Source organism: Passer montanus, unplaced genomic scaffold (genome assembly GCF_014805655.1).
Source record: "Passer montanus isolate IOZ18808 unplaced genomic scaffold, ASM1480565v1 scaffold1, whole genome shotgun sequence".
In the NCBI taxonomy this organism is placed as follows: domain Eukaryota; kingdom Metazoa; phylum Chordata; class Aves; order Passeriformes; family Passeridae; genus Passer; species Passer montanus.
The window spans coordinates 641,683-666,220 of record NW_024356504.1 but is presented as its reverse complement, the minus strand read 5'-3'; the positions used below and the strand labels follow the sequence as shown (position 1 = coordinate 666,220).

At 41.6% G+C, this 24,538-nt stretch overlaps 1 protein-coding gene across 13 annotated transcripts in view; it reads left to right on the top strand.

The window, feature by feature from the left end:
• ANKRD44 (ankyrin repeat domain 44) overlaps nucleotides 1-24,538 on the top strand; it is a 131,169-nt gene that overhangs the window by 83,264 nt on the left and 23,367 nt on the right. For 4 of the 13 annotated variants that reach the window (XM_039699798.1, XM_039699844.1, XM_039699782.1 and 1 more), the window contains exons 7-17: nucleotides 179-321; nucleotides 1,673-1,885; nucleotides 2,828-2,906; nucleotides 6,070-6,184; nucleotides 9,309-9,391; nucleotides 10,663-10,780; nucleotides 13,114-13,182; nucleotides 13,875-14,015; nucleotides 16,070-16,153; nucleotides 17,124-17,235; nucleotides 22,403-22,429. In XM_039699798.1, the coding sequence (XP_039555732.1) occupies nucleotides 179-321; nucleotides 1,673-1,885; nucleotides 2,828-2,906; nucleotides 6,070-6,184; nucleotides 9,309-9,391; nucleotides 10,663-10,780; nucleotides 13,114-13,182; nucleotides 13,875-14,015; nucleotides 16,070-16,153; nucleotides 17,124-17,235; nucleotides 22,403-22,429 (1,184 nt within the window). The remainder of the gene's footprint in view (nucleotides 1-178; nucleotides 322-1,672; nucleotides 1,886-2,827; nucleotides 2,907-6,069; nucleotides 6,185-9,308; nucleotides 9,392-10,662; nucleotides 10,781-13,113; nucleotides 13,183-13,874; nucleotides 14,016-16,069; nucleotides 16,154-17,123; nucleotides 17,236-22,402; nucleotides 22,430-24,538) is intronic. The other 9 variants (XM_039699881.1, XM_039699807.1, XM_039699873.1 and 6 more) reach the window with 6 other exon arrangements.

Here is a 24,538-nt window from a genome sequence, read left to right as displayed (position 1 = left end):
AAGGCCTGGAGCTAGGATTAGAAACATTTATGAAAATGCTTTTTCTTTCTTTGTAAAACTGTGGGAGCACTTTGAAACAGCAGTGAAAGGGCAGTGTGTTATCAAGAAAGCAGTACTCTGGGAGAAGTGATGCTGTGGGATGGTCTACTCATTGATTACTATCTTTTGTCTTTTGAAGGTCACCTGGAAGTTGTTGCCTTACTGATTAATCATGGTGCAGAAGTGACTTGTAAAGACAAGAAGGGTTACACCCCACTTCATGCAGCTGCATCCAATGGGCAGATTAACATTGTGAAACAACTCCTTAACCTGGGGGTGGAGGTATGTGATAGTGTGCACTTTATTTCTATTTAGAGATAGTCTTGTCTTCTTTTTTATGGATCCTGCTAAAGACAGTCACTTCTAAAGAAAAGGGGTCCCATTTTCCAGACCACCTCATGCTTCCTGTGGTTTATTGGTTCAAGAGTCAGGACACATTCTGTATTAAAGAAAGGCTCATATGGACAGTAAATTCAGGCCCCCTTGCTGAAGTAATCAGGAGATATATCCTGTTCCTGCAGAAGAAGATGGAGTAATGAAATTTTCCTTGGGTCAGCATTTCCTTTGATACAATGAGGGGTTTTTCTCAACATACACACTGTGTACTTCACTAAACATCAGCTCAGGCTGTTTCAGTTTACAGACCTGTATTTCCTTGTAGCTGATACATTGTTTTCACTCTGGAATATAATTTTTTTTCAGAGGACAGACTTCTTGTTATTGCCAATTCCTCAAAGCAGGGCTGAGATGACCAGAGGAGCCTAATCAGACAGTTAATCAGAGATGTCAAATAAAGCCATTGCTTTTGCCATGGCATTTTCAGCTGACTTGACCTGCCAGAAAATTGTCAGAAGTTCATGTTCACAGGCTGTTGGCTGTGAAGGGGAATAGCTGTTTCCTGTTATCAACAGTGCTATGCTAATAAGTCTCTTTGAGTTCCACATTCTCCACCACTGGGGACATGAGCTTTGAGACACCTGTGTTTCATGGAAGGCTGTTCATGCCATTTCCGAGTCTTTTGTGCAATCTGTCTTGTCCTGTTTTACAGAACTGCAGTTGAATACTAAGATGGTCATCAAGAAGTAACATAATCTGAATTACATCTTTATAATACTGAGCTACTGAAAGTGGTTTCTTATTGAAGTGTAAATATCTGTGCATTTTCACATTGCTTTCACTCAGATACCCTCACTCCCTATTCAAAATAAAACTGTGTAAACAGCTCTTATGCCTGGTTCTCATCACAAAAACTCAATACTTACTGTTGTCATCTTTTTAAATATAAAGATTGTGAGTTTTTTATTCATCCTGCTTTTCTACTTACATGGAAAAAGCTTTCCAGCTTGTTAGGATTCTTGTCATCATTATCATCATTACATAGACCTGCTATCAGCTTTGAGCTTCACACTGGTTTTAGAAATTGTCAGTAAGATAAAAAGTTAATAATAGGAAAGGTAAAGCATTCCAAGGGAAGCTGTCTGGGAGTGTAATTTGTCGATGAAATGTACTGGTGAGAACTATGCCCTATGACAGCTCAGGCCTCCAGCTATTTCCATTTGCAGCGTGTGATGCATTACATAAAATGCTAAGCTGATGTCTGCAATTTTAACTGTGTCTCCTTGTCTCATTTTAGATTGATGAGATGAACATCTATGGAAACACTGCACTTCACATTGCCTGTTACAACGGTCAGGATTCTGTTGTTAATGAGCTGATTGACTATGGTGCTAATGTAAATCAGCCTAATAACAATGGATTCACCCCCTTGCATTTTGCTGCTGCCTCCACTCATGGAGCACTGTGTCTTGAACTACTAGTGAATAATGGGGCAGATGTTAATATTCAGGTAAAACTCAAATACCAGCTTTACATTTTTACTTTAGCCTATTTTGCATATCTCAGGAGGAAACTGTAACAACAAGTACAGCATGGCTTTAAATCCTTGATGGAATTGGAGTGATGCTGAGAATGTTGATCATGAAACTGTTTGGGTGAGATTGCATCCCAGGAGGGGAGCTCACAATGCCTTGATAAATACAATGAGAATTCTAAATTCTAGGCCAACCCCTTTCATGAAGGCATGAAAAAGTACTAAAATGTAGTCCCAGGAGCTCTGTCAAAATGTTATCTCAGGGAATGGTGCTAAGTTAAAGAACTATTCCTGTTTTACTTCCCTGTATAATATAGATTTAATTAAACCTGATTCCAAAATGTTCCCTTTCTGGGATTGCTTGTTACCTGCTTTAGAGCCCCAGCTTACAAACTCTGATTCTGCTTAGGATATCTGAATATTCTTGAAGGCACAACTTACACATCTTGATGGAGCTGAAAGGAACTTGCTGTTATCCAAAGGAGGGTGCTGGTATAAATATCAGAAGACTTGAGGTCTTCTGAGTTCATATAAGATTTTGACTACTTTAGTTAAAAGTTTGACTACTTATGTGTTTCAGTTTCCCATCTGTGAAACTGTCATTTAACTTCCAGCATTCAACACCTCTGGCAAGTCCCTTAAGATCAGGGAATAGTCAGTGCACTGTTTAAACTCAGAATTATTAAGAAGAAGTTAGGGATGTTAGTTGTGCTTGCCACTGAAGGTGAACCCCCGTGCCAATAAACATGAAGTGATGTGAGTGGAGGCTGGTACCACTCCCGTGCTATTTTCTCATTGCTCAGCTTTCCTGGTCTGAGTTTCTTTCTGTAAAACCCAAAACATTGCTCTGTACTCACTGTACCTTTGCTTTCATAAGCCTTCACGTGCTAAACCACTGCTGTGTTTCATTCCTGTCAGAGCAAGGATGGGAAGAGCCCCCTGCACATGACAGCTGTCCATGGGAGGTTCACGCGGTCGCAGACCCTCATCCAGAACGGTGAGTTGTTTCTGTGCCTCTGGAGTGGCTCTCCAAGAGATCAGGCACTTCCACTGTTGCAATTTTCAGTTCTTCTGGCCAGGGGGCAGCTCCATGAACTTCTGGCTTTGAGCTGAACTGACAGCTCTCATTCCGTCATGTCATCACAACCTGAGATTTTGTTGTTAATAAAATTCCAAAATCTTCCAGCTGACAGTGGTCCAGATGATCTATTCAGATTCTTAGCCTGAAAGCAAGAGTTCAGAGGTGTATTTAGGTCTTTTTTCTGCTGAGAAGGATGCACAATTTTCTACTTGTCCTCCTTTGGGAGCCCTGGTGTTCTTAGAGCACAAACCATTTTTTCTATTCTGCGCTCAGCAGCTGTGCTTTTCTCACCTCTCTTTGCTCATCCCTTGCCACTGTCTTCATGAAGTGTTGAATATGTACTCAGCAGGGAGGAGCAGTACTGCCTTGTTTGTTCTGGCATAGCCAGGATTCCTGATTATCAGTAATTTTTCAGGCTTTTGTTTTGTCCAAGAATACTATAGAATATAGCAATTATTCTTGTTGGAGATCTGGCAGAGGCCTGTTTCTGAATGACAAAGGTTGCTATTACTGATTCTTTACTTAAGCTTCCCAGTTCGGGCCACAACCTGAGACAGGATGGCTTTGTTCATGGGTTGGGTTTTTTTTGTTTTCCAAAATCCCAGCTCAGAATGGAAGCATGAAATGTTGGAATTGGTTGAACAATTGTGCTTTAAATGTAGTGACACATTTAAACAAGATTGTGTTTTAAAATGCAGGTCTCCAGTAGATCATGCTTATTTCAGGTCATCATGTTATCTGTCTCCTGGGATTAAAAAAAAAAAAAGTAATAATAAAAGGGGATTGGGGCAAAATGCAAGAAACGGTGCTTTACTGCAATTTTTAGTTGTTTAGTCAAATAGGCTCAGGCTTAGAGCCATTGTTTGCTCGCTGTTGGATTTGTGTGTGAAAGGACTGGCAGTTCTTCATCTGCCCTTCATGCCTGTCTACTCTTCTTCCACTTACTTGGGTTTCACTTCTTTCTTTCTTTGTTTTCTGCCCCTCTAATTTTAGTGTTGTACACAGATCTCATTGCAAGTGACTTTATGCCTCATTGCCATGGGATCTTGGGGAAGAGAGAAATGTCAGTGGTTTAAAGCAATAGAGTTTCATTCTGCAGTATTTAATGAGTTGGCTAACTGTGTCTCAATTTCTGGTTGCTGTCTCTAGCAGCTTGTGAGGAAAAATGGATTACCTTAAAATTGGAAAACTGCAAGTGTGATACCTTTCTTTAAAAACGAGGAAAAAGAAATGCTGGGGGATGTTACATAGGTCAGCCAAAGTGGGCAATGTCCTGCATAGATTTCTCAAGAGTAAAAGAAGCTGGAACACCACAATTCTCTTCCACAGCAGTTTAATAGGCTTTGTGAACACAGCACAGTTTTCTAACTTTTCCATGTGCAGTTTCTCTTTATGTATTGGTGGATGCTCTACCCCAGGGAACTTGTTCAAGCATTTCACTGACCTTCAATTACCATTAAAAAATTAAAAATTAGAAAGGATGGAAGGAGCCTTAAATATAATGTAGTTGTAGCCTGTCTGCCATGGGGAGGGCATGCCTTGCACTAGATCAGGTTTCTCAGAGCCTCATCCAGCCTGGCCTTCCAGGAATGGGGAATCCACAGCTTCTCAGGGCATGTTGTTAAGTGCTTTACTAGAACTCTTCCTGTTGCAATTAAGCCCTGTTATCACCTGTGAATAGTGGACATGCAGTAAATATTACCATATCCTGATGTTAGCAAGACTTTTTACATGCTTTCAGGAAGCATTCTCACACAAAACCAGCAGAGTATTAAAATACTGCAGTGCTAGTGCATAACTGGTTGTAAAACTACACTCAGAGATTAGTAATAAATGAATTGTTGTTGAAATGGAAGGTGTAGTGGGGCAGTCTTCAGTTTCCCTTCTGGATCTGGAACTATCCAGTATTTTTATTAAAAGCTTGGATAATGGAATAGAAAATGTGCTTTTAACATTTGGAGAAAAAAATGTAGTTGGGAGAGACTGTTAGTTTGGCAGAAGGTGGAGTCAGAATGAAAAATGATCCTGTAGAACTGGAGACAGAAGTTATAATGCAAGTGAAGCAAAAGAAAAATCACCCACAGAGGCAGGAGTATCAGCAGGATAAGTCCAGAATGGCAACAGCCAGGTGGGTGGCAGTCCCTCAAGAAGGGGTCTGGGGCTTGTGGAGGATCAAAAGGTTGTTGACCACAAGTCAGCAGTGTTGTGGTGCTTAAAGAAAAGGATAATGGATGTCCATGGTGCTGTGCAATGTCCAGGAGTGCACAGATAGGAGTGTAGCCAGCAGGCATGAAGTAATCCTGTTTGCTTAGCTCAGCACTGGGAGATGTTAGCTGTAGTACTGGTTTTGGCTTTTGCTTCCACAAGGATTCAGGCCAGCTGGAGAGGACTGGGGAAAAGAGAGAATAGTTGGAGTGCAGTAAGCCTGACTGGCAAGGAGAGACTGAAAAAGTTACAGTTCTTGGTCCAAAAAGAAAAGTGGGACTTTTCTGTAATCCATCTAAAGAAATAATCCATTTTTCTTGCTTATGTGAATAAAACACAAGATGCCAGGTTTAAATTGCGAAAGGAAAAGTTCTACATCAGCACTGTTTGGTTGTGCTTTGGTAAGACATGCAAAAGGCACCCAACACGTTTGTTTGCAGTGTGCTCCTGATGGCCTCAGGAGTGAACTCTAATTTACATTATTGTACAGATAAGGCTGAGTGGCAGTGCCTTTACAAATGAGGGTGCAATTTCAGCAGATTATTTTGTAGGTGATTTCAGGGCACCCATTTGTACCTTTAGACAGGCAGCAAATCCAAATAATGTACTTGACCCTTGCACATCATCCCATTCCCAGCACTGTTCCCCACCACTGCAGGTGCAGAGGGAGGTGCAAGTGCTGCTGCCAGACCGTGGCTGACAGCTGAGAGCTTGCTGTGTGCTGGTCCTTGCTCTGGGAAATTCAGTGTCTCTATGGCTAAGAGAGCAGCTTGGGGCTGCTAATGGTGCTGTCACTAGAGACAAACAGCACTTGTGGTCCCTGGTTCATGGTGAATTTTTCAGTGTGTAAACTGTATGAAAATCTCTTCTGCAGGAGGGGAAATCGACTGTGTAGATAAAGATGGTAACACCCCTCTGCACGTGGCTGCAAGATACGGACACGAGCTCTTGATCAACACCCTCATAACCAGCGGAGCCGATACTGCCAAGTAGGTGCCTCAAGGGGAACTGTTTGTGAGGATCAAGTGTCGTGTCCAATGCCTGGAAACACAGCTGCTCCTCACCTTCTGAAGTGGGAAGGTTAAAACTATTGTACTGTACTTCAAGGGGTGACGTGAGACTAAAATATGAACAACTGGGAAGTGTGCAGGGGAAGCAAACTCTGCTCAGTTCCTCTTGTGCCCACTTGTGTGATTACAAGTTGTAAAAGCACTGCTTCTTTTCCCTGAAGCATTGGTTGGGACAGTGGTGCTAATGTACATGAAGTAGGGGTTGGGGGGGGTGTGTGTGTGTATCTATACATATATATATATATCTATATCTATATATATCTCTCTCTATATATATATATACTCTTGTGTGATTACAAGTTGTAAAAGCACTGCTTCTTTTCCCTGAAGCATTGATGTGGGACAGTGGTGTTAATGTACATGAAGTAGGGGTGGTGTGTGTGTATATGTATATATCTATATATATACACATCCACACACACATATATGTATATACAGAGAGAGCACTTGAGTATTATTTAGTTATGGTCAGGTTCCTAGGGTCTGTCAAAAGGAAATAGCAGATCTGGACACAAACAGGGATATGAGATCAGGGCAATGCAGTGCCATGCGGGATATCTGTACCAGGTGTTTCAGAGCAGCATCTGATTTCATGAATGTAAGGTTTTGGAAATTACCTCCACATGTCTCCATAATATAATTTTTCTTTTACACAGAACCTGCCATAGAAAGCAGGGACTTCTCTTGACTTACCTAGTTAGGAAACCCTGCTTTCAAATGCAAATGACTGGTTTGAATTTGGGAGAGAATTGCAGCTCTCAATATTTTGTTTATTTGCTTGTTGGTGTCTATGCAAGTGACACATATTCTCATTCTCCTTTGCTGAGTACAACTGGCACCTAAAAACTCAGAAGGTGAAACAGATCTTCAATTGGCATGGATAATGCAATTCCACAGGCTTCAGCTAGTGTCACTGGATTTTATTAATACAGCACCATGAAGATCTTGGTATCTTAATAGAAGTGTAGGTTTTTCCTCTCTCTTTCTCCAGTACAGTCAGTCGCTGTCAGTTATCTTGAGGTTTTAAGGGAAAATGAGATGCACTGGGATAGCCCACTCCACTCTAGGAATCAGAGTTATCCAGTTAGAAATTTCTATTTCACAGTTGGGTAACTGGAACATTGATCAAATAAAATACTTTTTCCAGCAGCAGAAATAAGTGAAATAAGAAGTTGGCTCAGAGATACCAGGCAGATGGAAATGATGCTACTGCCTGTGCTAAATGTGCTTTCAATATGTGCTGCATGTAAATAACTCTGGGTGAGCTCCCCAAATAGGTTTAGGAAAGAAAACTGCAGCACTGTTCACAACAAGTGCAGACAGCTTGGCCAGGCTTTGAGGCAATGCACTGCAAGGGAAAGCGTGCAAGTGATGGGAGGAACCAGTGTGAGCAGCACTGCAGTGGGACACTGGCTAGCAAATGTGCAGATAGTGGATTTTGGTGGAAACCAGCCAAAACATCTGCTGGATGGAAATCTTGACCAAAAATATGAATAATATTGTGTTAGATAACTAAGTGGAGGAGGAGGCAGAGGGAAATGGGTGTAGGGAGGAACAGCAATACAGAATGCCCAATGTTCCCTTAAATAAGTGAATCCATGGCTAGAAAATACAACCTGTTTGTACAGGTGCAGCAGCTCAGTGGAGCTTGCAATGTTTTCTTCGAAGAACAGGCTGTCAGATCATTTCTTAATATATTTATTCTAAGATATAGATGCTGCTAATGCCAAAATTAAAATCTGTACAGCAGCATAAGTCACTCAGTGTAGTGAAGCAGCAAGGAGGACGTGAAGACAGAGAAAGAATGGGCTTGTGGATTCAGGAAAGAATAAATTTTTTGAAAACAAACCCAAACTAGTTAAATACATTTATGCATAAAATCTTGGAGAGAGCAAGATATATTTATAAACATCCACATTAATTATTGTCTTAAGCTTCCTAAGTAATTATGATCTATGGTGTCTAGAAAGACAAGATCCTTTGTCTTTGGGTCTGTGTCTGAAATCCTCTTCCATGAGATGATCATACTCTCCCATCCACCAATTGTCTCACAGAAGTGAAGAACTGATATGAATCCATCTGCTATTGTTACGGAGTTTGTAATTAAAAAAAAAAATCTGCTGGAGCAGGCAGTAGATGATAATCTTGTCAAGCTAGTTGTTTTCAGAGGCTCCATGTTTATGTGCACTTGGAGAACTGCCAGGAGGATAATATTTCTATAATAACAAGATGCTTTGCACAAAACAATGCTGAATGAAAGACACCAAGATGTCCAGACCCAGAAGTATTCTAAGACAGTAAGCAGTGGCATGCCTAGGGACTGAACTGGCATGATTTCCTGATATTAATTAAAGTTGCTGAGTGCTCAGCTTGTTTAAAAACTACTTGTTTGCCTGGTATGAATTTAGACTAATGATAAACAGTCTCAATCTAAAGGTGCCCTTTCTTTTCTTACCCATTTTGTCTGCTCTGAAAGTTTATTGTGTGATTGAAAAGAGGGTCATGTGTTAAAGGGAGGAAAAAGTGAAATGGGAGGTAAGGAGAGTAGCTGGAGCAAATAGGAAAATTAGATTAGTTCTTAGGCTGTGGAAGAAAACTGTAACATGGCAGCCTAAAGGAAAGTGTGAAAAGTCATCTGCAAAAAAAAAAATCAGAAATAATATAGAGAAGATTTTGGCATTTACATTTCCCTCAGAATGGCAGTTGCTGTATGTGTAGCTGGTGCAGAAATTTGTGGCTCACTGGGCAGTTGACTCCAAGCAGTATCTGCTCTTACTTCCTCCCCTACCTTGGTTTCTCCTGGAAATTTCACAAACCATCCTGCCACATTCTGTTCAAAGCAAAATGCCAAGGTTTTACTGCATCAGAATATTTTTAACTCTCAAGAAGGCTGTTAAGGAAATGCAGATAAAAATAATGGCAGGCACCAAGAAAGAATCTTCCTAGAAAAGCATGAGAAAATGTTGCCTTTCTGGAAGGAGCTTTTGATATGCTGTGTATGTATATAACCTGCATTTTCTCAGAAGGCTGTTGTCCCTTTCAGGTGTGGGATACACAACATGTTCCCTTTACACTTAGCAGCACTGAATGCCCACTCAGACTGCTGCAGGAAATTGTTGTCATCAGGTGGGTAAATCCCCCAGTGTCCCTGAAATTCAAGCAGTGTTTGTCTCTGCTGCTTGCAGCCCCTTTCCTTGTTTTGTTGTGAATAATTCTAATGAAAGGCTTCCTGTGCTGCTGTGTTGGGCTGTGTGGGGCAGTGCACCAGAGCCTGCAAGGCTTTCCCAAAGCCATGCTGGTACTTCCTATGGTGTTCATGCCCAAAGCTCTTTTCTCCCAGCAGATTCAGAGAGTTTAGACTCTGGGGAGGGAGGGAATTTAGAACCCCTTTCCAAATTGTAGGAATGTGAGATCCTGTTTTGTTTTGGGGATTCTCCCCTCTGCCCTCCAAATGAGTAATTCTGAAATTATCTCCTTGGGGTCTGCACTGGCACGGGTATTTACATCTCACTGATGATGATGATATATTTTACATGCAGCTAAAGTGTGTTTCTGAATCTGTAGTTAAGGACTTAGGCTGGCCAAAGCTCTGGGGGCATGAGAGGGAAAATGAGTGGAAGTGTAGTGACAACAGAATAGGCTTGGGGTCCTCACCAGAGCCCAAAGCAGAAGCAGCCAGAGCTTGCTTATGCAACTGTTTCAAAAGAGTCAGTAGTCAGTGGCCAAATCCCAAATTCTGCTTTTTCCAGGCAAGAGTTCCTATGAGTTAAAAAATCCTGACCCAGATCGTATGAGTTTTCTAGAAAACTCCTTCATTACTTAACATGTAAAATGTCCTACAACTACTCTTGCCCCTAATTTGAGTCCTGTAGGATATAAAAGAAACGTGAAAAATGGTAATTACATACTCTATTATATTGAGACTGGGTGTGCTCTGGCCTTGACCACTAGATAGGAAGAGAAAACACTCTGGGTGACAGAGTTAGCACTGTCAGGCTGCTACCTTTGGTGTTGTGCATCTTGATGAATATCCCCACATGCTGCTGGGAGCCTCTTCCCAATCTGACAGCCCCACGCCATGAAAACAGCCCCAGTTCATGTTTAGGCTGCCTCTGTGGTTCTTCCTCATGTCTCCACGTTCTGTGTCTTCCTGTCCTGCTGTCGCAGTCCTCTTGACAAGTCTCAGCCTCCCAGGCGCCCGTCACAGGCTGCAGACAGGGACGTGGAGGAGCTGGATGTGGAAATAGGCGCTCGTCACCTTCGCAGCTCTTTTTATAGTGCTGCCAGCGCGAGCGGCTGCTCGCCGTCCCCGTGACAGCCTCTCTGACTGTGCTTTCTGCTTTCCCCCCGACTAACTGATTTTTCTGTCTCTGCGATATCTCTTGTGGTTTAACTAGGACAAAAGTGTAGCATAGTGTCCTTGTTTAGTAATGAGCACGTGCTGTCTGCAGGCTTTGACATAGACACCCCCGACAGCTTCGGAAGAACGTGCCTGCACGCGGCCGCTGCCGGAGGGTGAGTACCTGCACTGCGGCTGCTCCCGGGCATCCTGGGGCATCCTGGGGCCAGCCACTGCGGCTGTGCTAGCCACAGAGGAATTTACTGCTCTGCAAGGCAGTGTGATGCCATAATTTGGGTCATTTTAGGCTCTCTTCTGCTGCTGCCCTTGTGTAGGGTGAGCTGGGTTGGTTTGAAGCATGTGTTTCAGGCAGAGGGGGAAGCTCTTTTCGTGCCCCTGAGAAGGATGTTTCAGCTTTCAGAGGGGTGCTGCACTTGGCCAGGCCTCCCTGAGGGCCACAACAGTCACCAAGGGCCATCAGTTTCCAGGAAAGCATCAGTCCCTGGGGAACACCCAGGGAGAAGCAGGAGCTGGAGCTCCTGGGATGCTGCTGGCAGGGGAGTTATTCCTGGCCTCCATCTCTGGACATTGTCCTTTCCAAAAATGCAGCTGTGCAGCAGTGCCCATCAGGTTGCAGCCTTGGAGTCCAAATGTAGTTCATCTCTCTCTCTCTCCCATTTTTCAGTTGCAATAAGTTTCTAAAAGAAAAACCAATAAACCAAAGCAACAACAACAAAACAACCAAACCCACATCCTCCAAATTAGAAAGTGAGAAGGGTGCCCCTCTCTCAGGGTGATGCATTCCTGAAAAGTGGTGGGAGGGCAGAAAAGTGAAATTGAAGTGAAAATTGGAATGCTTCAATTTAAGATGTAAATGTAGCATCCAGTTATTTTAAATATTTCCAGATAATTGTCAGTGAAGTGTTGAGAGGTTAATCTAGCAAAAGGACACAATGTTTGGCAAGCACTGAGTTTTGACTCTTCTGTTTGAGTACTTTATGGCTCAGAAAACAGCCAAAATGGAGCCTTGGCTACAGCCCTTGGATTCTCTGTGGTTATAACAAGCAGAAATGCTCATCCACAGCAAATACTTGGCAGTCATTCTGGAAGTTGCTTTTTCTTCTCAGTGGACCAAAATCTGTATCACAAAGTTTTTGTTCCTGTGGAAAAAAACTCCATACCCTAATAAAATTGATCCAAATATTGCTTTTATTATTGTTTTGGTATTATTCATCTTGATACTTCTTTCACTTTAGTGGAAGAGGTATGACAGTTGCTTGGATGGAGATTATTTTAATATAGTTCAGATGCTACCTCTTTGATAAGGCTGCACCCCAGAAGGATGATAAAAACATCCTGGAAGTCCAAAAGAGAAGGAGAGGCTTCAATAAGAAGCAAAAGTGACTCATGAAAATAAACCATCTTTTCCCAGTGGTTTACTATGATTGTCATCACTAGCAAGTGTTTTTATTTTTAGTGCATTGTGGTGAGTGTTCTGTAGTTATTTTATGCAACAGCAATTTAGAGTTGGGATCGACATACACCAAAATATTGCATTATGGCACCCAGTCCCTTTTTTTTCCTGTAGCTGGAGATCTACAAAAGCCATTAGTGTATTTCCTGACACAGGCCTCTTACTGCCATTACATTAATGGGAGTTGCATGGGTGCTAGGAAAAGAATTTCAAAGGTCTGCTTGTCTGACTGTGAGCACAAATGATGCCCCTGTGGAAGACAAGTGGTCTTGGAAAGTGCTGCACTTCTTTATATAATTATCTGGCTTGGAGTCCTACATTTATTTGCTTGAATTACGAAAGATGTCAGAATGCAGCTGGTTTGTTTTCTATTAAAAGTTACCTGGCTTTAAACAAGACGAAGAAACAGCCAGGATGTGGTAAATTCTCCTCCACTTTTATAAATGCAAAGTTGATGTGACAGTCACTGTAATAGCCACAGCCCTTTTTTAACAAAGCACTTGGAGATGGCCTTAAATACATCAATAGATCAATATCAGAATATACCTAAAAGTAACTCTTGTGGTTATATTTCATTAAATAAACAGGATTTGAGCAAAGTGCTCACTGTTGAATGCTCTGCTGAGTGGGGGTGGATTTCGTTAAATGTCACCTCTTCATTATTAGACTGGCATTTCATAAGCTAGCAACAACTTTATTTTAGAGTTTCTTTATAAAATACCAGGTCAGAATGGGAAGCACTACAGTACAGCTGCCATTGAAAATCTCCAAAAACACTGATCACATTTACTGTGCCCTCTTTGGAAAATAAATTTTTTTCTTCTGCAGAAGAGAAGTTTGAGATTTTCTAGTGAAAAAAAAAGAAAATAATTTCTTTTTGGAGCTTCATTTTCTGTTTGATTGAATTTCATGTTATAGTTTTTGCACAGCAAATAATACAAAAATAACTTGAGTAACTTTTTCCTTTTGGGGGACAGGGTACAATGCAGGCGTTCTGTTTTACTCATGTTGTGTTTTCTTTGCTTTTCTTTCCAGTAATGTAGAATGTATAAAACTCTTACAAAGCAGTGGAGCAGATTTTAATAAGAAGGACAAATGTGGAAGGTAGGTAAATAACAAAGCTCTTTTAAAAAAGAATCTATCAGCAAGGAAGAAAGGCCACCTCAGACTGAAAATCATTTTTCTATGAAAAATGGCAGCAAAATCAGGTAGTTTGGCCTTCTCTGCAGACCCCTTGCTGCTGCAGTTACATGCCAGCCAGCCAGGTGCAGCCTTCATTAAATCCCTTAAGGCTATCCCACCCTCTTGAGTTTATCTTTTTAAAAATACCACAGCTTTTCTTTTTTCCTGCCTGCCTAAATTCTTGTGCTGGTGTGCCCAAGACACCCCCTGAGCTATGATGGCAGGGTAGCTGCCATTGGATGTGCTTCCTGGAGGATGTTCCCCCCACAGACAGCGTTGCTATGGGTGTTGCCATGCCAGCTAAACAAGATGCTGTGATGGACACGGTGCTTTGCTCTGCCTCCAGCTGGGAGAAGCAGCGTGTCTGCAGAGCCACAGCAGAGGCTCTCACAGGCATTAGGCTGTTTGCACGACACAGATTGAAGCTCTGTATCCTATTAGGCTTCGTAGCAGCACCAGAACTTCTATTAATGCAATATTTTGTTAAATTTCCATAATTAAAAGTGCTGATATTGACTGCTGGAAATCTTTAGGAATGCAGCAATTAAGATTTATCGTGATCCTCCTCAGTACGTGTTGGAATATGAGGTAACAAATTGCCACTTATGTTCCAGGACACCTTTGCACTATGCAGCTGCAAATTGTCATTTCCACTGCATTGAGACTCTGGTGACAACAGGAGCCAATATTAATGAAACAGATGACTGGGGGCGCACCCCTTTGCACTACGCTGCTGCTTCTGACATGGACCGAAAGTAAGAGAGCTCTGAGGAATTCCTGCTTCGAGTGTTTTACTAAATCACTGTCACTTTAGTCTCTTCATGGTGCTGTTTGAGCCAAAAAAATGATCCCACTAGCACAGGAATTTCTCTCGGATGTATGCATAGCTCCACAGTGAGCTGCTCTGAGTGGAAGCCAAAGCCCCAGATGATGAGGCATTTCAGCTCCACGGTTTACCTCTGCAGGAACGCAAAGTTCTGCAGCCACCCTGCCCCACAGAACTGTTTTCACAGTGTTATGTCCTGATGAAGCTCAGAGAATTTTCTGCATTTGCTTTGCAAGTCCATCAGAAGGGATAGAGCAAGAGACAGCAGGAGGAGAGGTTTTCAGGGGGGACTGCAGTGACAGACATTTGGGCTTTTTGACAGATTCGTGGGAAGGGTGGGATAGATCTAACCATCAGTCTCCCTCCACTGTCAGAGCAGATAAAAATGCTCACCCTGTCCAAACAGGTTGCCTTTTTAGAGGGATGTCTGAGGAGTAGCCTTTGTCAGAACGCAGTGTGTCCTTGTGAGAAAAGGGGAAAACATCTGCAAGACTTAGAAATGCTGTGGTTACTGACTGCAATTTTAATTCCCAGATAGCGGAACATTCTGCCAATCTCTTCCTTTTAACACACTGTATAAACCAGACTCAATTATCCTGTTAGTTCTCTCTTAAAACTGTTAGCAACCTGTATTTATTTTAGGTCATCCTGTGTTTTACTGTCTCTAGACCCTAAGCATCTAGTTTTTGCTTTATTGTGTAGTGAGGTCTGCTGAAAGTACAGCTGCATCTCTCCCAGCAGAGCACCACCTCAGTGCCACAGCAGGGGAAGTTTGGTTTAACTTTATAGCAGAGTTCTGAATGCCACATCAGAGCCTTGAGAGCTTCTTTGTTATTTCCTGTGATAATACTGACATAAAAAGTGTTTTCCCCATCACCCTCAAACCTGAACTGTGCTGGGGAGAAGGAGGCAGAGTCATCAGAGGTCTGTGCTTGGCATGAAAACCAGTGTAAGCTTTTAGGAAGGCTTTCACCACTGCCTGTTTCTAATTCTGTCTCACCAGGGTGAGGTGTTACTTGGGGAGGTTGAGAATGATGATTCAGTGTGTTTTTCAGCTTTTGGTTCTTGGTAGGTGAGGTTCCTGCATTTAAACAAGCTCTTGGTTACCTTCAGTATGTTTCTACTTTTATCCCTCATTTTTTTTTAAAAAAAGAAAAGCTTATTTTAGTTCATCCTGAACTTTGGAAGAAGTATATGGCTTTTATTTGTCCTCACAATCCAAACCTAAATTGATTCTGATGTGGTGATGCTGTCTTCTCGTTAAATTTTTCAGTTTGAGATGTTTTGGAAGAAGCCTTGTTACACAGATCAAATGCTATTTGCAGACCATGACTTTATAGGTCAGCAAATCTTTTTTTTTTCCTCCTGAATGTCAAAAAACTTGCAAGGTCGGGCAATCTCATTCCAAAGAATATTCATCATTAACTCTGGATGTGGGTAGTTAACGAGCAGGGAGAAGAACCTGACTGAGAGATCACACAGTGTTGCCAAGATATTTTTTTTGACAGAAAGTGAGGCGTGTTAGCTAATGCAGACTCGAGACAGAGTGATTTAGTATCAGTAATTAAAGTTGTTCTAAATCCTAAATGCTAGAGAAGAGCTAGCAGCTTACTGCAGGAGGAAGCAAGGTGTAGTAATCCTGAGGTACTCTCTGGAAAGGAAGAAAGTGCACAACATTGCTGTGGTTGAAACAGAAGGGTTCTAGAAAGTGTTGGTCTGATAGAAACCAGAATTTAATTCTTTTTTTCTTCTGGCATTGACTTGTGGGACAACAAACTACCACACTATGGTTGTTTCCATGGCTTTGAAAACTTAGTACCTGCAGACCCATGCAGTGCACTCAGTTAACTTGTATAATCCTCATTGTTGGCTGGAGGAAGTCAGCTCCTTAAAGAGGATATTGGGGGTGGGTGGCAGACTGCATCAAAATCACTGGTGTGGTATTTTGAGAATAAGTTGCATTTTTCTGTCCTCTGTGCTAAGAAGAAAGAATATTTTAGGTAACTCCCATGAAAATGCTGAAGAACTTGAAAGAGCCACTGAGATGAAGGAAAAAGAAGCTGCATTGTAAGTCTGGTGTCACAAAAGCAGTTAGACTTCATTCTGGAGAATGCCACGGCTTTGGCTTGCAGCCTTACACTCTGCTCTTGCTTGTTCTTTGCTCTGCTAAAAACAATGCTTGGCTTCAGTGAGGGCTAACCTAAAGGAAAAAGCTCCATGCTCTTCTCTGTGCACATACTCCCTGATATTTCTGTTTCTGTGCTTGTTGCTGTTTCTTAATATAAGATGTACAGCTTCAGTAATTTCATAATTGTTTAATATCATGTGCTTTAGTATCACACAGTGTCTTTAGTGTCATGCACAGCATAGTCTGTATGTTGCAAAAAGAAGTAGCCAATGGCTTTCTCAATGTGTGCACTTGGATTAACATTTTCATCTATCTGCTTAATGATTTTTTTAAAATCCCCTTTATCATATAATGGTCTTACATTCACTCCAGATTACAGGCTAGGCAAGGAAGTACTAATAACAAAATGACAGTATCTTGATGGTATAAGAGGAAGTGGTGATGAGCTAGAAAGAGCAAAAGGGATCTTTTGAAAAGCATGATTGGAAAAAAAAAAGCCAATGAAGAATATATTCAAATAACTCAGTTGAATTTTTTTCTCCAGCCTGCCCTAGTGCGTGCTTGGAGGCCGATGGTTTGATATCTGAGTTTTTATGTGAGGAGTAGCAGTTCTAGGCTGTTTATGTCGTGTGCACAGAATCGTTCAGGTTTTGTAACAGAAAATCAATTTTGTAATCTAGAGTAGCCACAAGAGTTAGGCTGAAGATCTTTTTTGTGAAGTTGATCTTCAAAGAGGAGTGGGGATTTTCTGTTTAAAAACATGGTGAAGTGAGGAGCTATTGGTGCAAAGCGATTTGCTGCTCCAAGTACGGGATTCACTGCCAGTTTCCAGTGCCACTTCCAGCTGCAGCGAGGGAGGAGCCTGTTGAGTATTGTGAGCCCACATTTACCCCCGTGAATTGCCCACAGGTGTCTCGAGTTCCTTCTGCAGAACGATGCCAACCCATCCATCCAGGACAAGGAGGGCTACAACACCGTGCATTACGCGGCTGCCTACGGGCACCGGCAGTGCTTGGAGCTGGTGAGTGCTCACTTCTGGAGTTCTCTGGCTGCTGATGGGGAATGTGCATGTGCCAGGATGGGCAACTCCCCTCATGGCTGCTACTGCAGCTCTTTGGGTAATAAGAAATCTGTGAAAAACTGCAATATGGGACAGCAAACTCAAATATTTGCATCCAGATGTATCTTAAAATATTTTTATCTTGATAATCAAGTCCTTATTCAACAAGCTGGTGCTTAAGGGTTGTCTTTGAGTGGAGTTTTTGTATGCACAAATTAATTTTAAGCGTGATCAAAATATTCTCAGTGTATGCCTAAGTGCCAGGAGTAAGGGACAGTTCCTGGTAAATGACAGTGAATGTGCCTGATCCACCTACCTGGCACTTTATCTGACCTGCATACTGAGGGAGTAAATAACTTTTGCTTCATACTTGCAGTTTGTTTTTTGTTTCTGGCAAAACAATGGCAACATTGATAAAGTTACCATAATCAAGATCAACCTTACATGCAAAGCAGCTGAGAATTTTGGTGGTTTTTTTGTTTGTTTGTTGTTTTGTTTTGTGTTTTGGTTATTCCTTTTTTAATATCCTCAGTCTGAATGATTAGTAATTGCATCTTCTAAGATGCCAATAATTTTTAGCCAAACATTGGATCTGGGAGATGTATAGAATGGATTTGTAGACATATCTGACTTGTTAATGTGTCATAAAGGTGAGAGTTAAATGGTTGATATATGGGGTGATCCAAAATTATATATATTATATGTATTATTACTGTATACATTATATATGCTATATAATAGATAGTGTATATTACATATAAATTGACTTTAATTGCTTCCAAAGAGCTTAGCTCCAATTGGAAAATTGTATAGATATTCATGCTTTAGTGAGCACAGTGTGTTGTTTAGTGTTACGTGTTGTTTGTTCTTTCTTTCTGTGTTGAAGAGTCGAGTATAGAGTTACTGAGAAGGAGCTGTGCACAGCACATGCTGCTTTCACAGCACACGTGCCACAACAGGAAAACGCTGCAGCTGGGTCCAGCAGCTTGGAAACCTGGGCACTAACTCTGCCAGGGCAGGCCTGGGGCAGAATTTCAGGTGGGGTGTTAAGCCTTTTTAGCTCCCACCTGCAGGCATGTTTTGTTTAGGACACTTAAAATAGCACTGCTCCTTTACTGGGCATGGAGCAAGGGCCCCTCTCTTCTCTTGTACTTGTGGCTGGGCACATCTTCTGCACATCTCAGTTGCAGGCAATGATCTGCTGTCAAATCCTGGCATTGCTTAGGCAGGGCAGACAAAAGGAAGAGCTGGGAATGCAGTGCATGTCAGAGGTGTTGGGTTTGCTTTTAATCTGGAGGGGTGAAATGCCAGCTGTGGGCCAGAGACAGCTGTGCAGCAAGTGTTCTATATTCAGGCAGAAAAACTCCTTATTCTTCCATGTCAGTTTTCCTGTATTTGTGATTAAAGCTGCAGTATGGAAACCTAAGGTCAAGCATCACTTACAGAGTTAGAGTCACACAGCTGTTCTGGGTACAATGGTGAAAAACAACTGCCATGAATTTTAGTCCTCTCCATGCACAGGACCACCTAAAACTTTTGGGGAACCAGGTTTTTCCATTGGTGTTTGGAGGGTAACAGGCATGTAATTTTCTCTCTGGAATACAAGGGTACAATGTGTCAGAAAGCATTTGTGCTCATCCAACAGCAGGACCAGGATCCATCATCTTTGCACCCACTGCCAGAAGAAGCTGACTCAGTTTTTTTATCATGCATTACCAAGTCCTGAGTTTAACAACTTCACATTTGATAACTTTAACTAGTTGGTAGAGGCACCACCATTACACTGATTTCTTTGCAGTGCTGGGATTCAGGATGGCAGAAGGATTGAAAGCAAAGTCAGGTGGGATTATGTAAATAAACCATTATTTTTCAGTGCCATATTAGCTGTTATTTTACTATTTTATCCCCTGGGTAAATATTTTTGTTTATTATTGAGAGCTGATAAATGAAAGTATCTAGGAATTATCTTGCCTAGAACAAGACAGTTATTTATGGGCCTAAAACCTGTTAGAGGAAAGAGTTCATATGAAATGTGAAGCTTTAATTGTGGTCAAAACTAAGTCAAGGGGGGTGCAACAATAATCTTGGTTTTCTATGACTAATAATTACTAGTATTTCTCTACATACACAGTACCAAACTTCAGCAAAATGTTAGGGAATTATTTTGATGTTCCAGAATATGTCAAGTTTATAAAAGATCTTGTAAGATTATTTTTTATTTGCCTTCCCCTCTCCCTCCCAGTTTTCTTAGTAGGTATTTAAAAGAACTTATTTCTAAATAAATGTTCACTTTTAAAAGTAAGTCCAAAGAAAAAGAAAAAGATGTAGTATCCAGTGGAGATTCCTTCACTGGGCAGTTTGGTCTGTGCTTTACGCACTGCAGTTTCTCAGCATTATAAAATGTTTGCACATTTGAATGCAGTTTAGGGAAGGGCTGCTTTATCTATGGAAACATATTTTCATTCTTTGACTTTTGTGTTTACTGTGAGTCCAGTACCTTGGCTGGAGCTCAGCTACATTTCTTTGTGGGGAGGTGTTGGGAGAAATAAGGATTAAGAGCGAAAAGGTCATATCTTTGACCCAAACCAAATTCATGTTTTGTGTGTTCAACCACAGAGCTCAACAAGAGAAGCTTTTTCCTGCACGACCTTTAGGTTGTCTGGAATATTAGTGGGGTAGTTGCCCTGCAATGAATGATGTGATGTTGCTAAAAAGAGAAGAGTGGAAGCTGATTCCTCAGCTGTTTCTCCATCTGTAGGGAGCCATTCATAAAGGTTGAATGATGGACATGGGTGCTTGCAAGCCACTGAAACTCCCACCTGCCTTCCTGCTTCCAGAAATAACCTCAGGTTTGTTTAGGCTGGAGCTGGCTTTGCTGTTGGTAGTCAGTGACACTGGTCATCGCTGCTGCCTGGTGTTTTAGAGCTGATCACATCACCAAACTCCTTTGAAGAAAAGAAAAATGTGCCTTTTTTTACATTGAAATGATCTCTTATCACAGGAGCTTTGTTGGTGTGAAAAGAGTGGAATTTAAATTGTAATTTCACATTAGAATTCTACCCAGAGAGACAGTCAAGCACTTTGTGCTGATAAAAACAGGTTTCTGTGCAGTGCTAGGCCAAACAGAATTAAATGCCTGTCTCCTCCAGTGAAATCTCTTCTCTGACTGTAAGAAACGATGGATGCTTTTTCTTTTCATCTGCTCTTCTCTTTATTCCATCAGCAAATGTAATTTCCTCTTTGACTAACAGAAATTGAGTTGGCACAGGGGCTAAATCATTTAAAGATGGGAGGAGAGCATGGTTTAACCAAAAGCCATGCCCAGAAGAAAAGGCAAATCCCTTTGTGTGTGTTGGGGTGCAGGGGCTGAGGGAGGTGTCTGGCCAGCACAAGGCCACACTGGGAGTGGACCAGGCTGGGGAACACCTTTATCAGAGCAGCTCTGCACTGCAAGGCAGATCAGCCATGCCTTCAAACACTCGGTTCCTGAGCCTGTGGAGAAATTGAAATCACTGACTCCATAAATCTCCGATGTGGCTGCTGTTAATTACCTGTCTCCTATCAACACAAATGTGTTCATTCACCCCTCTGAGAGCAGGGCACTGGTAATTACTGACGAGTGAATCACAGCAGGGACTGGGATTGGTGTTAAAAAGCTTTTTTCCACATGGGGATCTGGCCCCTATGCTCATCCAGTGGCAGCCCCTGGACCCCCTTCTAACTCAGATCTCTTTATGTGGGGGATACAACCTGGGTTTTCTCCTTCGTAGTTGCCTGTCTGTCTCCACAACCAACACCCCTTTCTTAAAGGGAGCATGTTGTCTGAAGCCAGGGGCAGCAGTGTTTTGTGTGATGAATTACTTTGTACCTGTGTCTAACAGGGCTTTTCCCATGTGGAGCAGAAAAGCACAAAGTCATTAACTTAAGTGGTTCTAAAAAGGAGAAGAACTAAGGAACTTAATGCTCAAAAATAACTTTAATACACCTAATTTGACTGTCAGTTGTAGAATCCCCCAAATCATGGTAGACTGATTTAATTGGTTGAGTTCTGATGTCAGCATGCAATATGTACCCACTGTTTGAATAACCAATAGGAGCCCATATATGCTGGACACACTGGAAGGAGTTAGTTTATAGAAGTGCAATTTGTATTAGATTTTATGTTTTGGAAATCAGGTAATTTGGATTCTAAAAGTGCTTTCTAAAAAGCGAATTCTGCTTAGGATATCAGCGAGGGCAGGAATTTACTGTTTGCCCTGGCACCCTGCTGGCACTTTGCCTTGTAGGATAGAGTATTGCTTAGCATCTCTGGGGTTTATTTTCTGTCTCTCTGACACATTTTTTGTTGTGTATTTTTATTTTCCTGGGGTGGAGAAGCAAGACACTTTAATCTGCTTTCTTCTGACAGAGAACAACAAGGCCAGTGCAGAACTTCAGGAGACATTTTTCCTTCAGTTAGGAAAGAGATCATGGACTTCTGTTGTTGCCTTAAATACCTTTCCGTGTATCTGTGTGTGTGGTGTTTAAATGTTATGTGTGAAGAATATCTGATTCCCTCAAATCTACTGAATGCAAAGAAGAGTTCATCTGATCTAACGCATCTATTGCATTGCATTAGAGTTTAGGCTCTCAGAAAGAGCTGTGGTCTCTGGGATTTTAGGGGTGCAGTCAGGTTTATTTATCCAAGGCAAGATATTTGCCTGCATGAGCAGACTTTCAAACAGAAACTGCTACTGGTGTATTGGTATTTGGAGGTTTACAAAGCAATCTCACTTCATTAAGCAAAGCCTCCCACTGTGTGTATGTGTTATGTATCTGTTGATCTGTGTTTTTCAATTGAGGAGATTGATCTTAAATGCTGTCATTATTCTCTTCTCTTCCTTCCTCCCTTAATGTAACTGATATCTGTCCACGGTGGCTGTGGTGTCATTGCTTCAGGAGTGTTTCTGCTGGGTGTGGACAGTGTAGGGATGGGGCACACAGGGTCAGGTCCATGATTCTGCTCTTGCACTTCTTGAAATGCAGTTATTGTACAAGAAAAATAAACCAAGAAGTATTTTCAGATTGCCATTACACTTGAGTGTTTCTATCTTTAATTATTCTAATTCTAATTGACATTTTTAATTAGATTGGAAGCAAAACTCCATTGGATATAGTGAGTAAATGAAAAGCAATTGCATGTTGTGTATTTTTATTTAAACTTCTTAGTACTTTGCAAATCCTTGTATTCACTCTGGTGAAGCCTGAGGGAGAAGAATCACAAGTCTTAACCAGCATGCCACGTACTTGAAGCAATTGCATGTGTGCTGCTTCTGCTTCCATTGGAATTCCTTCTTCCTGCTGCTTGCAGGCTCCAGCTTTGCCCAAGGCTGTTGCTGCTCCTCAGTCAGTCTTAGGAGCTGTGAGTCCAGTGCACGTACCTGCCTGCCATGACACTTCCCTGGATGTTAAAGTGACCTTGCATTTGGTAATGTGAAATGGAACCACACTTGGCTGTTTTCTGGAAGTTTGTGGCCAATTTTAAAGTGTTTCGGAGAAGAAATGTAAATTACGTGGCTTCAAGTGAGCTTGAATTTAAAAAGTACTGTGTGTGTTTCAGAGTAGAGGCTCAAATGAGAGGAGAGTAGCAAAAATAACACTGAAATGCACATTTTAAAAATTGACTATCACGGTATTTCACCAGTCCTCAAGTCTTCTATCTAAAGAGGAAACTTCCAATAATTTCTCTAAATATAAGCCTTCCTTTTGCACACCTGTATGATTTGCAAAAGTTTCTTTGGCTCAGAGAGTCCTTAAAGCAAAGTGTGGGGTTTTACAGAACCTCTGAGGTAGAATTTCTGGCCAGAAAGAAACGTGATGTATGTGATTTGAGTGTGAAAGTCCCAGGTTCAATTCTCTGCTCTGACTGACACAGGAATTGGACTTCTACATCCCAAGGAATAACCAACACATTACGCAGGCTGGTACTGGGGGTGATCTCTCACTCTCATTTGGAGCTGTTGTGCATTGTTTAAACACTCACTGGGTGACAATCACCTGTCCCTATGACCCACTGAGTATGGCACTCCTATGGCTTAACATGAAATGATTTTGTGTGGAGTGGAAGCGCTCCAGCAGCAGATCAGTGCCCCAGCTGAGAACAGCCCAGGGCCTGGAGGCCTGCTTGAATTTCAGATTTAGATGTGTTTAAAGACCTGAACAGTGTCCTCTTACATGCCAGGTAAGTGTCCTGTGTGCATGGTAGTGACTGTTCTGCTGGGTATTGGATGCTTAAACTTGGTACTGGAGGAGTTGCACAGAGCTACCAACATATCTCTTCAGGCTCAGCCTAAGCTCTTGTGAAAATACTTCTTGCTTAAGTTAGTTTAACTTCACCTATATCTGTGCATGTGAGTGAAATTGATGTCTCTACTGATGAATTGGATTTTTAAAGCCTGATCTTAGGAAAGCATCAGCACTAGGCTAAGAGGCATATTGGTTTTAACCTGATCAAGTGAAAATAATCTGATCATGTGTATTTATGAATATGGAGAGAGATTACAGGATTGCTTGTTCCCCTGAGGATGTATTTGTGCCACTTCGCTTTTGAGTTTTTCATCAATTAGGACTAATTCTGAGATTTTAAAATATACTTCTCTGATTGAGATAAAGTAGTACACAGGTTCATTTTACTGCTCTTTTCTGTATCATCAGAAACAACTGATGAGCATTTTCAGTCTTGTCCTGGCTACTTGCTGGAAAAGCCTTTATTTAAAAGAAGCTGCTGGTGGCATGTTTTCCCAGAGCAGAGACAATTATCTGTTGCAATTCATCAGGAAATATGAGATGCAAAGTGACACCTAGCTCCTATATTTGTATTCAGTTCTGAAAGTGACATTAAAAATCGTGACCAATTGCCACTTCTGAATGACCTTGTGAGTGATCAGTGGCTTTGCTGCAGAATTGTTGCAGAAGAGCAGTGTCCCAACTATTTCTTTTCTCTTTATTGCCTTTTGATCAGCTCTTCACATGTGTGGATATTTCTGAGCACTGTTAGATTAATAACTTTTCAGAGTAAAGGCCATTTTTAGGACATACACAGCCAATGTAATGCATTGCCATTTTACAATTAGCAAGAATGGCACCAAACTGCAGGGGCTCACCAGCTCTACTGCCAGTGTGTGTGCTGGAATGTCAAAGCTGCCTTAATAAAACAGTAAAATTCTCCAAGAAAAGTCCCTCTAACTTCAGTGCCAGTTAGCACAAACCTGGGACATAACTGAAA